Below are 16,292 nucleotides of genomic sequence, written 5' to 3'. Positions count from 1 at the left end.
GGAAGGAGAGCTTTGAAAGTTATCAAGTGTCAGTATGTGATATCAACTGAAAGAAAGCCTTGAAACGCCTATAATATTTCACAATAAAATAATCTAAGTACCAATCAAATACTCTTTTCTTGCAATTCAACAATTGATATATATATACACAGTATTCCCTCTGGCACCACCAAAGGAAATGCAATTACAATAAAATCACTTACATTTAAACTGCCATTCCAACATATATTATTGTTTCTTGTCAATATATTTACTCTACTATTTTAATATAATAAATTAATGTAGTACACATTATTTAAAACAGTAACAAAGGTCTTTAGAACTGTTTCAATTCTGTAAAACTTATACTTTCAGGCCCCTATCCTGGAAACATTTGCATGCCTATTAACTATAAGCACATGAGTACAGTAGTTCTGTTGGAGACAATAAGCATGGGGTTAGTTCCAAAGTTAAACACATGTAAAAGTGTTGGCGTATTAGAGCTGTAAATTTCAAAGGGGTGGGCGGGGCTGGAGGATGAGCACCTAATGTAATGTTTTTGTAATTACAGGTCTGACTGCATGGTTCCACTAAGGAAGGGGAAACTAGGGTATACACTCCAGCTGCTCTGCACTGCTCTGGTGCTGCAAAGAGCTTAATTGACCAGTTCACTCTGTCTGCTTTGTGCTACTACAGAATGGCATAAAGCAGCGAGAACATACTGGTGAATATGGTTATGAAAGATACTTTTTTTAAATTTAAGTTGATATTTCATATGTACATTTTTTGAAATACCACATGCGAACATTCTTTTTGAATGTACTGTTTACTGTGCATTCATGGAATTTTTAATTAAACAAAACAACCAAGGAAATTCCTAGACAGAAACTCTATTAAGACAGAGTTAAGGCTGAAACAAAACAAACAAACAGTCAGTAATGCAGGGTAATATATACATCACAGGAATGTTTCAGTCATCTCAAAAGCCTAGTTTTATAAGCCCAGGAAATTCAGAGTCAAGATTAAACTTAAAAGAAAGCCAAACATGTTAAGGTATAGAACTGCACAGTTGGGGCACTCAAAGCAATCTTAACTCTGCCCCATAGTGACATCACAAGGGGGGGGGGAGAAAAAAAAAAACTAATGTGTCTTTTTTAAAATTACATTTAATCTCAAACCACAAACAATACAATGCCTCAGAATCGTAATCATGGCAGTTACTGGATGGCATCACTACAGGGAAGAGTTAAGGTTACTTGGGTGCCCTAATTACATTTACATATATATATGCATGCATGTTTGAATTTCTTTGTCTTATAATACTCAATTTTGGGATAATACCAACTTCCCTGTAATGTATTTTTTCCTAAATTACTGATACGTACTCTCAACTCTAATTCCATTTTAATATAATTTTTGTCTGGGAATATTATACAAGAAGTGTTATTTTATTTGTCTGAAGATCAATTGATAACACAGAACATTACTTAAAGTCTTCAAATTCAAAGTTAGTTTTAATGAATTTACAGAGACTTTTATTAATGTTATGTAAAAAAATAGTAAACAGAGAAATGTAAAGATTTAATATAAGAAATAAGAAAAAAAAAACAATTTCAACCTAAAAATGTTTCATATAAGAGAGCAAATAGGGTCAAATTCATGCTTAGTATAAGATGGTATAGCTCCACCAAAGTCAAATATATCTGTGCCTGTTTACACAGGGCTAAATTTGGTCCAAAATATCCATACATTTTGGGACAGATTTTCAGAAGACATCAGCTTGTACTAAGGCACCCAAATGAAGTGATCAGATTTTTTTCAATGGCAGTTGCCGGATGCTCAGCACTTTTGAGAATCTGACCCCAATTGTGGGTTTTAAAAACTTCACTCTTGATTTTCACCTTGAACTGTGAAGTTCTTCCTCTCTAATAACGTTATTTTGTTTTCAAGTTTATTTCTTCAGTGCCTCCAGTGTAGCCTTTAATAAATTGAACTGTACAGTGAAACCTGCATTTAGGATCACTTTCATGAAGCAAACCTTTGTCAAAAGTCACTTCAAAGTCTTTTCAAAGTTCTCCATACATTCTTGACTATTATTTAAAGACCAGCTCTATCAGGCAACTGGTTTTTGCTTGTCTCTTGAGTGATGGATTCAGATATTTTTCACTCTCAAAATTGAATTTTTAATTAAATGAAAATAATGACTTTAATTTATAACTTTATAAGTCTTGTATTATTTCTAGTGAGCCCAGACTTTAAATATTTTCTTCTTGTTCAAACGCTAAATCCATGTTGAATTTTTACTTCTTAACAGCACATAGCCAGCCACCAATTCAAATAGAATAGCGGCTTCTCAATAGCTCCATTAATGCACACATTGTCACAGTATGTATCAGCTTCCATGGGTTTGATAAAATATTGCCCATCCTTTATTAACTTCCAAAAATATCTGCTTTGATCTCTTTTCGCTACCTTCTCCCATATAAAATAGAGTAAATTGCCAGACAAAATGAACATAAAAAAGTTAAAAATATATAGTCACTAGAGGTAAGATTAAAACAACATAAATGTGGCATTGTTTCAGATTCCAGTGCAGTAAAATCTGGAAAAGATGTCTGGATCAATTTTAGGTAAAGAAGAGAAAAGTTAAAGATTGGGCTGGATAAATGGACATAAGGTGGATAGAAAGCTGGCTAGATCGTTTGGCTCAACAGGCAGTAATCAATGGCTCCATGTCTAGCTGGCAGCCAGTGTCAAGCGGAGTGCCCCAAGAGTCAGTCCTGGGGCCGGTTTTGTTCAATATTTTCATTAATAATCTGGAGGATGGCATGGATTGCACTCTCAGCAAGTCTGCAGATGACACTAAACTGGGAGGAGTGGTAGATACGCTGGAGAGTAGAGATAGGATACAGAGGGACAAACAAATTAGAGGATTAGGCCAAAAGAAATCTGATGAGGTTCAGAGTCCTGCACTTAGGTTGGAAGAATCCCATGCACTGCTACAAACTAGGGACCGAGCGGCTAGGCAGCAGTTCTGCAGAAGAGGACCGAGGGGTTACAGTGGACGAGAAGCTGGATATGAGTCAATAGTGTGTCCTTGTTGCCAAGAAGGCTAATGACATTTTGGGCTGTATAAGTAGAAGCATTGCCAGTTGATCGAGGGACGTGATCATTCCCCTCCATTCGGCATTGGTGAGGCCTCATCTGGAGTACTGTGTCCAGAGTACTGGACACAGTATGGAGTTTTGGGCCCCATACTACAAGAAGGATGTGGAAAAAACTGGAAAGAGTCCAGTGAAGGGCAACAAAAATGATTAGGGGACTGGAACACATGACTTATGAGGAGAGGCTGAGGGAACTGGGATTGTTTAGTCTGCGGAAGAGAAGAATGAGGGGGGATTTGATAGCTGCTTTCAACTACCTGAAAGGGGGTTCCAAAGAGGATGGATCTACTCTGTTCTCAGTGGTAGCCGATGACAGAACGAGGAGTAATGGTCTCAAGTTGCAGTGTGGGAGGTTTAGACTGGATATTAGGAAAAACTTTTTCACTAGGAGGGTGGTGAAGCACTGGAATGGGTTACCTAGGGAGGTGGTGGAATCTCCTTCCTTAGAGGTTTTTAAGGTCAGGCTTGACAAAACCCTGGCTAGGATGATTTAGTTGGGGATTGGTCCTGCTTTGAGCAGGGGGGTGGACTAGAGGACCTCCTGAGATCCCTTCCAACCCTGATATTCTATGTTCTAGATTCTGTGAAAAAAGCTGGAGTTGTGATAATACCACCTGCTCCAGAAGCAGTGGTTTCAAGTTCCTTTCCACGCCATACTAGAATAGGCTCGTACAGGTGCAGTATAACAGGGCATGGTAAGTACTTTTTTTATTTTGATGCTGATTTTTATATTAATATAATATTGTATTTAGTCCAATACATTGTTATCTTTGTATATATTGAAGTGATATTTCAGTATTCTCCATGAGAAATTCACCGTTGTGCAGAGGGCCATCAGAAAAAAAACCCTTTTTGAGGAGAAGTGGGTCTTAAGGACTGGACCTTTTGCTGGCCATCTGTATGTGGCAAATTTCAGCCTGTGTGATTAGAAGTTCAATATTAGGTTTATTTCAACAACCTAGATACTTGTGTAAACTCACTGGAGTCTTTCAATTACTATCAGTACAATGGTGTACATCCAAAGTAATAGCATTGAACTCAATGGTATTACTCTGGATTTACATCACTGAAAGAGAGAGCTGAATTTGGACAGCAGACCAACAGCCGTCTGTTAACTATTAAGATCTGAATTGTATTATGGTGGAGTGAACGTGCAGCCACGGCACAGTCTCTATAAAATTGGAACGGGAAGGATGGTCAACATTTTTGAAAAGGTAGGCGAGAGAGACAGTGCAATCATAAATGTTCTTCATTTTGTAAGTGTCCATAGTCTGTTTGGGTACATCTACACTGGAATAAAAGACCCTCAGCATGGTCACAGCTGGCTCAGGTCAGCTGACTTGGGCTTGGGCTGCAGGGCTAGAAATTGCTGTGTAAATGTTTGGCCCCAGGCTGGAGCCCAGGCTCTGGGACTCTCCCCATTGTGGGATCCCAGAGCTCAGGCTCCAAATGAAGCCCAAAACTTCTACACAGCAATTTTACAGCCCAGCAGCCCAAACCCCAGGAGCCCAAGTCAGCTGACCCAGGCCAACCACAGCTGTTTAATTGCTGTGTAGATATAACTGTAGGATTGGACCCAAGGGTCATACTCAGACAACATTAACGCTGAATTGCTAGAATGACTGAAGTCAGGAATAATGATGAGACTTTAATATTAACACATTAACTGTGAACACATTAAAAATAAACACATATCAACAATACTTAGCACTTATACGGTTCTTTTCATCCATAGATCTCAAAACATTATTCCAAAGGAGGCAAGCAAAGACACTGCACCTACAAATTACTGGCCATTCATGTTTTTTTCCCCACAACCATTTGCTTATATATCTCACAGGAATAATTTTCAAAAATTATGTCTGAGTGGATTTGGCAAACTATTTTATTTCTGCAAGAACAACAACAAATAGGACTACAAAATCATTAAAACTGAGAATTATTTGACTGTAAATCAGCTGAAAGAAATGTAACAGCCATCTTGCAGATAGTTCTATAAATAATTTTTCATTCAGCTTTTTTTTGGTTCAGAAAAAAAAACAAACAATACTATACTCTTTGGAAAAGTGATCTGATCCTTGTAATCCCTGTGGAGGAAACATTATGAGCATCTATATCTTTCTGCACATGGACTTTGTTCTTATAACTGTGAGGCCAAAGGGAATTCTTTTCCTAAATACACATCTAATAAAAGTGTGCAACATTGTTGGAATTCTTAACTGGTCCATTTCAAAACATTTGATACATTCCTATATTGACTTCTATGATTGCGTAAACATGACCTCTAGGAATGGGACAAAAACAATGCTTTCACTATATATTCTTAATCTTTTGCTCCCAATATAAAAATAAGTGTGTGGTTAGTAATAATGTATAACATACTCAAAGATTCTTCTCTTTGCAACTTTATGGAATACTCTTAAAATGCCAAAGTTCATCAGAAATTAAAGGCGGACTCAACTAGAGGCACTGAAAATTTCATGTTAGCAAAAGTACACCTTATTAGGCCAGTTACATGCCACATATTGCATTTTTTGATACTTGAAATGCTTGACTAATAACGTTCTTAACATAGCTTATAAAGCATATACTACTAAGGTGAAATGCATGATTTGAAAAACATTTTAAGTGCATCATGATATAATGAGTTTTGAACGTACAAGCAAAATTAAGTTTTCAGATGCTGCACATCCTTCTTTTGTTTTCAAATGCAGTGACCCAAAAGCATCCTCTCCCTATGCATCATCCTTACAGGTCTCCAATACACAGAAAAGCCAAAGAGTCCAGAGCACTGATGTCATCAGTGTTGGTTTGAATTCAAAGTGTGATGGGTCTGCAAAGCAGGAGACTAACACTCCCATCAGCCTCCTCCCCACTGTACATCCCCTTCCTCCAGCTAACCAGGGATTACATTTCCCCATCAGCTCTCTCCCCGTTCCCTGGCCAGGTAAGGGAAAAGGTCCTGAACCAGGAAGTGTCTGGGATCTTTAGGGATCGAGCAGCATGGCAGCAGGGAGCTGGAGAGAAGCCCCAGAATCTGTGGACAGAGCCGCACTCAGAACAGGCTGTGACATCACAGTTCTGTGTAGGACTTATGTGGGAGCAGCAGCAGCTGGGCAGGGAACTAGTGCAAAGTAGCCCCATTGAGACACATTAACTGAACCTGGCTTGGAAACCTTCAAGCGCCTATTTGCTTGGCCAGAGACTGGACTGGAGAGGACACCCCAGGCACTATGCCTGAAGAGCCCTGACTCAATTGGACCACCCCAGGGACCCGAACAGGAACCGCTATTGCTCACTTTGAATTGTAACTCTTTAAGTCTCTGTACACAGAGTATTTGCAACCTTTCCACTTTCCTGTCAGCCCTAGTAAAATACCCTTTCACTTAGCCATGTGTCTGAGTGGTTACGGGGACTGACCACGGCTAGTGCCTACAGGCCACCTGCTGAAGCACCTACAGTGCTTGCCTCTGAGACACAGTACACTGGGCATGCTACTAGCACCTTAGGGGTTTGGGAAATAGACCGCCACCAATAATTACAGAAGGACTGTGGCATAGAGTTTTAGAGTTCCAACACTTAGACACCATTTTAGCCCTTCTGACCAAAGCGCTTGCTCACTTTTCTACAAAGTATTTTGGAAGAAACAAACAATAAATTACAGAGTAACAGCCGTGTTAGTTTGTATTCGCAAAAAGAAAAGGAGTACTGGCACCTTAGAGACTAACACAGTAGAGTTAAATTAAAAAATTCATAAATGGACCACCTTGTAGCTAGGATATTTAATTTTGAATCCAGAGTTTAGTGGCGTGCAAATTAAACCAATACTTAAAACTCAATTGTGAAAAAAATATTTGAAAGAAATATCTAGCACTGGAGAACTTTCCATTAATTTGGTTAGAGAAAATAAATCATTAAAGTTATTGAATTATTTTCAAAGGAAAATAAGGGAGTTAGGTGCTCAAACACAAGTGAATTTAACTGGGATTTGAGTGCCTTGCTGTTACGATCTTTGAAAATCCCAGCCTAAAACACCACCTAGAGATAACAGAAAATCTATCTGGATTACGAGTGTCTGTTCCTGCTAGAGAGGACTGAGAAAGCTACTTCATTTTTATCAAGAAGTGACTACTCAAATTTCTGAATCTATATGTGGAAAGATGTTTCTGTCTCCTTACTTAAATAAGCTTGCTAACAAGGAAGAAATTTTTTTTTCTTATGTGCAAATTAAAGTGAAGGATGAAATGATACCAATGAGAAAGGAACATTTTATCATGAGGAGGTACTTGTTTCTTGGCATACGTCAAGCTACACAAGCAAAACATCAGGAAGACTTTCCTAGGAAACCAGTCTATTTTAACCTAGAAAGTACTTATACAACTCTTTCTGCTCCCTATACCTCCTCCAAATTATGTTCTTGTTTACTTAATGTGCAATTGTGACAGAGGCGTTCACTACTCTGTCAGCAACTGATCAGGTCTGACATACTACACCTAACACACTGTTATGATATATACACCAAAAGATGGCATGCAATATATCATTGAAAAACTAACAACTCACTGATCATTAATATGTAAGGTGCGTGTACAAAGAGTTATAAATGTGCGCTAGAATTATGTTCTTAAAATGTGTTTGGCAAGCAGTGCATAAATAGTCTACCTTAAACAAAGGAATATGTATCTGCTTTTCTGACCAGCCTGGATGCCAGGCAGAGACAATTAAGATACATTACATATAAAGTAAACAAAGCCCTCAAGCTAACAAGGAGGGGAGGTAACAACTCAACTATCACCAGCGGAACACACGAGTGATTAATATCATTGTGTAATGTATGCATTAACACTGTGAGGAATTATGGATCCTCGCTGCTATTATGCTGTAAAGCATGTGACCAAACACAAGGAGAAACATGCTTTCTCTCAGACAGGAAGGAAGGCAGCCATCTGGGAGGGCATTGGGGTCACTCTGCAAAAAGTAACTGGGCAGCAGAAGCCAGAGTGTTGGCGTCAGGGGTGTGACCCACAGAAGTGAAGGCACCCAAAGTTGCAGGGCAAGTGGTAAAAACAACCCTTTATTGGACTGGGTTGAACCCCAAAGTGTCACAGCAATCATCGCACATTCTGTTCAAAATGTTCATGTTTGGGGGTTTTGCAGTGCACAGTACACAATGTTTAAAGCAAATAACCAGGAAGTCCCACAGAGAAAACACTGGACCCATAGGCTCCTCCCAATACCATTTGAAAAATGGGTGTGGTTAAGCCTTAACACAACTGCATATACATACCAACTCAAGAAAGGACCCAGAAGATTCGACAGCTTTTCTTTGAGTCCTCTATAGACACCTATTTAACTGTTTGAATGCTCTGAAGAGCCTGAGAAATTTGATTTGAATATGCTATTTAACACCCACACATTGCTGTAATGAGTGCCAGTTCACATCACAACATAGCATCTGATTTGCAATAGAAGGACAACAAACTGCTTGATCCCTCAAAGTATAGATAGAAAAATATAAGTTAGAGTTTATTACTGCCAGGTAAAGTCAGGGCTGGGGCACAAAGACAATGGGGAGAAAGTCTCACCTAGTTGTGGGCAGTCTGTCTCGCCAAAGAAAGGGCAAACTGACAGACGTAGCTGAAATGTTTCTGCTGATGGGAGGACTCCTAACTCTCTCTCATCCCCACAGCAATGGAATTGACGGATAAAAATGGCAGGGAGGCCAACAAGGCACTCTAGTATAATGTAAATACAAGAATCAGACTCTTTTCTCTCTGTCCATGGATCAAGAAGTGTGTGAAAGGAAAGCACATAATGGGGCACCTCTGCAAATAAATACACAGTAATAATACTGCAATTGAGGACCATCTTTCTATCTGAAATGAAAACAGAACTTTTATCCAAAGGAAAAAGTTAGCTAAGGTAGAAACAAATTATCCAAGTTAATTTGAGTAACTGAAAGACAAGTGCTCAAAAATAAAACCAAAGAACAGATTAAAAAGAACCAACTTGTAAATTAGTTCTGAGAGAAAGGAAAACATAGGTATAGTTAATAGTAAAATGGAAAAGTTTAATGACAGATTATTCATCCGCCTGACCTGGTAGGTATCTTCCCCTCGTCTTTGCAACAACATGCTGGTGTTTCCTTTTACCAATTACAACCCAACAACTCTGTCCCCACTTGCCCCCCAGCATTCATTAGTCCCAGTCCATTAATGGACTCTAGAATTCCTCAAGGCACCAGTATTTTTATTAGGATATGCAACGGTTACACTGGGCATGCTAAGAAACAGCTCAAATTAACATTCTGTACTAGTGTACTGTTTATATTTGTAAATTCTCCTCTGCCTATCTCTTTCTGCTATAATTATAAAGTGCTTTCATGCACTGTTTGGGAGATTCCAAGTACTGCAAACAGCAGGGAGTAATCTTTGGAATTTCCCAAGTACAAAAAAAATAAAATAAAGCCCTTTGTAATCATAAACAAAATGAAAGAAAGGGGTAATTCTATAAAGAGAAGTTGTACCCAATAGACAGGAATTTGCTATTAACTATCAAATACCACAGTTGAAAAATAATATGACCCAATGGAATGGGTATGGGGCTGGGAGCCAGGAACTCCTAATTTCCAATTCCAGCTCTGCCAGTCAGTTGTTGTGACTTGCCCAAGGCCACATTTAACCTCTCTCACTGCCTTCATTTCCCTATCTGCTAACAAAAGGGATAATGCTTTTTTAGCTGCCTCAAAGGAATGTTGGAGAATTAATTAAATTAGTGTGTTTTTGCATAATGCTTTGAAAATGCAACAAATACTAAGTGCTGTTATTAAATGTATTATAAAAACTGAGTGACATTTCAAAATTTGACAGTGCCTTATTATAGCACTTTTACTTGTTATAACCACTACAGCCAAGTCCATTTCACATGCTCACAACTTTCCAAAATATTTATTGTTTGGGCTCAAATTTTCCATGTGTAGTCTGTATCTAAAGGTGAATGTTTTTTTGAGAGTCTGAGAAAAATCTTCTCAGCTGGTTTGAAGTTATTTTCTCATTGTCAAATAGCTCTAAACACATTTTCTTTTAAAGCAGAACTTTACAACTCCATACTTATTACACAATAAGTATGTGATTGCTGAGCAGCAGAGTTTTGCTAAGTTTGAAAATTATTTATTTTAAAAGAAAGATAGATAGATAGAGCATTCCAGGAGACAATCCCATGCTTAAAGTTGGATGTGGTGCACATTTACTCATAGGCAATTAACTGCAAAGCTGTTTGGTTACTTACAGGAATGTATAAACTCACCCACTGAAGCAGGAACAGATTGTAAGATCAAGCTCAATAGAGGTGGTGACACTTGTAAACGTAGCAAGCAGTGTAGCTCCAAACTATGTAGTTTATAACCAGAGCTTGAAAAATCCACTTGCCCACTTAGTACATGATGTGTAAGTGATATCTTCCTAAGACTGCACACAATCAGCTCCAGTGCCCCTATTGCCACTGTTTCAGGAAAGGGGCTACCAAGTACTGCTATTAAAGCAGCTGGGGGGGAGGGGAAGAAGCTCAGCAGCTGCTGTTTGAAGCAGGGTGTCCTGGAGGGACTGCCACCCCCTGGAACTGGAGGCACTACAGGCCCAGCCACCCCTGCAGAGGGCTCTGTATGTGGGAAGGTATCCCCTACCAAATACAGCCATTCCAGTAAGGAAAAAATTATTAATCAGGGCTCAAAAACCTACTCACTTGGGGGGGTGGGAGTAGTAATTATATGTGAAATCCATCAACTTCTGCACATCCACGCTTTCTTTTAAAAAAGGAGGTTTCTGGCTCTTATGGCTGTGGAGTTACCTTCCAAAACTAAGCTAACATAGTGCTATCATCCTACATTTTCAGACATACATCTCCAGCACCTCTGGTGCTATACATAGCTTTGCCAACCAAGTTGCAACCAAGTGAACACTATTTAGGCCATGTCTACACTATGGAGACGATACCAGTTTAGCTATGTCAGCATAGCTATGCCTGCATAACTCTATAGCACAGGCTCAGCCTACACCAACAGAAGGGTTTTTTCCTTCAATGTGGGAACACCATGCCCCAAACAAAATTAGCTACATCCATGGAAGCATTCTTCCATTGACACAGCTGCATCTACACTGGGGGTTAGGTCAGCACAGCTATAACAGTCAGAGGTGTGGGTTTTTTCACACCCCTGACTGACCATAGCTAGGTCAACCTAATTTTTAAGTGTAGGCCAAGCCAATCTCAGAAGACCCAGGTCAATGTCACTGTATTACATCTTGGGAAACTGAGTAGCAGCAGAGACAAACACTGAAGATAATGACTGGTGAGGGGGAGCCAAAATCAGAGACTCTAAAGTAGGAGGGAGAACTAGAGAGAAAGACTGTTCTCCCTGCTAATTTTCTGTCTGTTAGGTGTCTGATAAATTTTTCAAGCCATATGTATTAAAATGGAAAATGAATAGAGTAAGCCATTCAGTATCAAGATAGATGCAAGGAGCTTGGAAGTTAGAAAAAGAGTAATAAAGGAGAAAAGAGGAAAGAATCAGAGGCTAATTTGGAAAAGTGAAAGAGGCAGAAATTATAGGAGAGAAGAGAGAACACAATTTATAATAAAGAAAACTATAAGGGGATATAGAAAGAGGAAAAGGACACTGAAACTGCTCAAAGAGGGAGAGAGACACTAATGACTGATGGAAATACAAGAGAAAAGAAGTGGAATGAAGCCAGGAAGAGAAAGAAGGTATAAAAATGAAAAATGTGATGTAGTAAATTAATTTGTTGAATGTATTTAAAATATTTGACTGTCAACACATTGCAATTAAATACAATACACAGTGAACAACTGTTTTATGTCTTAAATTGCAGCAGCTTGGTGATGCGGGTATTTTTACCCATGTTAGTGACTTAGTATCAGGTATGATTTTCAAGCCCTGAAATTAATCACACTAAAATATTTCTGTTTCCTTACATATATAAGTAATCAGCCATTCAATCTATTACTTGAATGTTTATTTAAACATTTAATTGTTGAAATAAACACAGCAACATTTATTTCAATCCACACATTTTTGAGGACATGCAAGTCTGAAAGACTGCATTTAACGTAAAGGAAATTGGGAAGGGGAAACCATGCACTCTGTGTGTTCTCTAACTACCCATTCTATTATATTTTTTTTCGTTCTTAACACATTTTTCCATACAGGTCAAAGATATATGACCTCACTGAGGACTGAGAGCCACATTGCCTACTATGTTGGAAAATCCCACATAGGGAACCAAAACAAAAACAAACAAAACTGCTGACTGCTAAACTGATCAATGTTCCAGGGTCTGTTTCATTTTCTGGATACCTAGCAGAAACTAGGCCATCCATGTGGAGAGCCTGAGTCCCTGCAGTAGCTTCCAACTCTTCCCAAGACCCAGGGTAACAGTACATCTGCGAAGAAATTTGCAGCCACCCCTGAATCCTGCCCCACTAAGCAAGGGTTCCTTACGCAAGGAATAATAATGCTGACCCACCCAGAATTATTTTACGCAGTTAATTCCGGTAGATATGCAAGGGAGGATGCCTTACAGCATGGCCATTTTCCAGCTCCACCCTTCCCCCAGTGTGCTCCACCCCTCTGCAGAGCTTGACCATGTGGTTCTCACATGTGTCTCTGGAGCCAGGAGGGTATATGCTGCAGAGTAACTACCCCCCACTTCTGCATGTTTGGGAGCTTCTGTACCCCATTCAGGTCCCAAGTCCCCTCCACTCACAAATGTCACAACACATGAACAGCAAGGGTTTCCTTCACACTCTGATCACTCAAACACATCTGAATGACATTTTACAAAGTTTTCCCCAAAATTCCAGCTCTGCGCAGAGAATCAACTTGAGAAATGCTCATTCTTTAAGAAAGTTGCGAGGGCCAGGAAACGGGGTTTAGAATGGAATGAAAATCCAAACGTTAAGATTACAGCATTGCTACCTTCTCACAAGCGTATAAATATTTAAAATCCAAATGAAACAGAGAGATAAGCAAGCAAATTTACTAGCCAAACAACAGTTCAGTGAGCTTGTTAGTATCTCATTGCCTAATAAAAAATAATCCATAGGCCTGGGATTTCCCCACACACCCTCAGCCCCCCCAATTTGTAGGTTCTGACTTTGCCAGGCTATTTCCTGATGATTAATGATTGCTTGGGGCTACACCTTAGACTATCAAATCCCCTCCCAGCTAGCCAGACATCCCCAGTTACCACACAGATACTTACGTTTGGTGCACCTCTGGAAGCCAGGAGCTTTGCTCCAGCCATGACAGCACTGTCCTCCACAGACATTCACCCTGTAGTAAAGAAAGGAAACAATCCAACACAGCACTTGACAAGGTACCCGTGCCCAGGTGCAAGGCTTTAAGAGCAGTGCCCTGTAATTCAACAGTGCTCACAGCTGGACCATTATTGCTTCCAGAAAATACTGTTCCACACCGAGGGGGGAGAAAAGGCGGGAAGAACTAAGGAGCCTGAAGACAAGCACTCCACAAACTCCTGCTCCCTATAATGCATTTCAGGAGTTGACAGGAAACGGAGTTAAAAGCCCACAGGAGAAACCCCCTAATCTGAAAGATACAATAGCTCTAAATCATAACAGAAGCTCGCTGTTTTCAATACCTCCTCTAATGGGGTCTCCCCTGCCCCCACAAAGGGAATTGGATTTGTGGATGTAGCTGGGGCCACACAAGCTCTTTCCTTGTACATGACCTGACGAGCCAACCCCGCGCCCAGCTGCAGGGGCATGTGAGAGAGATTACCGATTTCGGAGCTGGTTGCACTGCTTGCGGCTTTCCCAAAGATTAGACCCCAAAACCTGGATCCGACTCCCGCCCCCCGCCCCCCCCAAAAAAAGTTCCGTCAGGGCTAAAATCTGCCTTGGCTGCCAGCCCCACGCTCAGGTGCTGGGGAAAAGACAAACAAAGCCCTGTAGCCTTTGCAGCAGAGGCGAGAAGGCAGTGAAGGGCACAGTTTTAAAGAGGTGCTGCAGCAGGGCTAGCCTAGAAAATGAGTGGGGGGACTCATGGCACGAAAGGACAGTGACGTCGGGTGTCTCCCCACTTTCCAGCCGTCAATCAAACCATAACAATGAAGAATGTCCCCGGGATATCCCGACCGCGGATACTGTATTTGGGGCAATGAACCCCCTCCGCATGCACCCGCACCTTTGTGAACTTGCTGTTCGTTTTTGATGTTGACCTACGTGAAGTTCCCCCGCTCCCCTCCTCCCACGCCGATCAGTCTCACTCTTACTTCAGATGCCCCCCAGGGTGACTGCAAAAGCCACTGCCCGCCCCTCCTGCTCTGTTGGTGGGAGGTCTGAGGCATGCATTTGCATGGTAACTTCATTAGTTCCGCAGCCCACTAAGGGACCCTCCGAAGCTCCGCTGCTTGGAGACGGAGAGGTGGCTAGTGGGGGGGGAGGGGGGTGAGCTCGCCTTACCCCTGCAGCGGGTGCCTCTGGTGACCCTGCGGGCTGGAGCTGCTGTTGCTGCGGGTCTCCCGTTGCTGCAGCTTGGAGCGCTGAACCAGCCTGGCTGGCTTGGAGAAGAGGGCTGCGGGGCCACCGGGTCTGTGATGGAGCTGCACGCTGGAGCCCAAGTGGAGCTGCATGCTGGGACTTCCCGGTTTGCTCATCCGGCGAGTCCGCTCCAGGGTGCTGGTGCTGTACCGGGCATTCAGCGCGACGTTAAAAGTCTGCTGCTGCTGCTGCTGGCCCCGGAGAGGAGCCGAGCTCTGCAGCCGGCTGCTGGGGGAGCCCGCCTGGCTGGGGCGCAGTACGTATGTGATTCTCCTCAGCCTGCTCTTTTCAGCGGCGTCGAGTGCCGGTGACAAAAATACACATGCACACAGCAAAAAGCCCCACCTGATCCAAGCCATTTCCACAGCAAGAGCCCCTGCAGCCAGCAAACGCCACAAAGCTCCCGATGCAAGGATTTCCTCGCCTCCAAAGTTTGTGTGTGTGTGCAACTCACTTTGCCTGCGAGCGAGCTGCACCGCCCCCGGGGTGCTGCCGCTTCCACTCGCCTTTGCTTTTTCCTAGGAGAGGAACTTGGTTCTCCCCCCTCCGCCCCCAAAAAGGTTAGGAAATTTCAGCAAACAAGTTGTCCCACAGAGCAGGAAAACATTGTTAGAGGAGACGAAGGTCTGGGCAAGACCTGAGCTCTAAGCAGCAGTAAAAGGGGAGGAGGAACAACAGCAATGGAAGGGGGTTCTCAATAAGGAGCAGATGTTTAGGCTGCTGGAGCTGCCAGTGGTCTCTGTGTGTGTAAGAAATAGTCTTTAAGCCAGATCAGGCTCAAAAACTCTTTTTAAAGTTTCTCTGCGAGTCAGAGAGAGAGAGAATATGTAGCTGCCCTGAGTGTCAGAGCTGAACAGCCAATCTCGAGCAGACATGACGTCAGGCAGCAAATCCTAATTGGGAAAACTATAAAATGGGGCTGAGACGTTAGCCACAATACACTGTAAAATATAGTTAGTGTAGGTCTAGAAAACCACAGCTAGGGGCTTTCTGCCTCCCCACTTTTATAAGAAAGGGACAAAGAACTCAATGGAGTCATTGAGGGATCTTTTACTTCTGGGATTTTACTAGTTAAGAATGGGTTGATATTGTGTTGATAAAGTTGTTTTCTGATATGAGAATGCCCCTGTAACTATAATGTACACGCACACTAGCTAAGCAGTGGTGTAGAGACTGTATAGATTAATTTGAACATATAAGATGGTATAACCTGATGCAGATGCATCCGCTTATAATGTACAATTCAAATGTGTATTCTTAATGCCTCCATCACACCTCAAATGTACCCTTTTGCCAGTGACTGCTATCATGTGATACTTTGTTAAAAATTAAGTCACCATTTCACAAAGTGAATACTATTTAGTAAGTTACTACTTTAATTATTTGATTAAGAGTTATTTATTTGAATTATAATGATCCAATTGATCTTTATAAAAGAACATAGGCATAGGATGCTAAATTAGGGAATATGACTAAACACAGTCCAGCTAGGTTCCATGTATCGATCTGTATGGATCAGTTTTCTGGACTGGGGCCTAAGGCTCTAAATCCTGCAAAGGTTTAACTTTACACATG

At 41.3% G+C, this 16,292-nt stretch overlaps 1 protein-coding gene across 6 annotated transcripts in view; it reads right to left on the bottom strand.

Moving 5' to 3' along the window:
- Window positions 1-15,555, bottom strand: part of LTBP1 (latent transforming growth factor beta binding protein 1) — a 361,660-nt gene extending 346,105 nt beyond the window's left edge. For 4 of the 6 annotated variants that reach the window (XM_043543429.1, XM_027833837.3, XM_043543430.1 and 1 more), the window contains exons 1-2: window positions 14,640-15,511; window positions 13,421-13,491 (exon numbers count right to left, since the gene is read on the bottom strand). In XM_043543429.1, coding sequence (XP_043399364.1) covers window positions 13,421-13,491; window positions 14,640-15,076 — 508 coding nt within the window. In that variant the 5' untranslated portion in view covers window positions 15,077-15,511. Of the gene's footprint in view, window positions 1-13,420; window positions 13,492-14,639 lie in introns of all 6 variants that reach the window. The other 2 variants (XM_037895450.2, XM_027833839.3) reach the window with 2 other exon arrangements.
- Between the last annotated feature and the right edge of the window lie 737 nt (window positions 15,556-16,292).

The sequence above is a fragment of the Chelonia mydas genome, chromosome 3 (genome assembly GCF_015237465.2).
Source record: "Chelonia mydas isolate rCheMyd1 chromosome 3, rCheMyd1.pri.v2, whole genome shotgun sequence".
Taxonomy (NCBI): domain Eukaryota; kingdom Metazoa; phylum Chordata; order Testudines; family Cheloniidae; genus Chelonia; species Chelonia mydas.
Note: the sequence above shows the minus strand (reverse complement) of the source record. Positions and strands in the feature narration are given on the sequence as shown.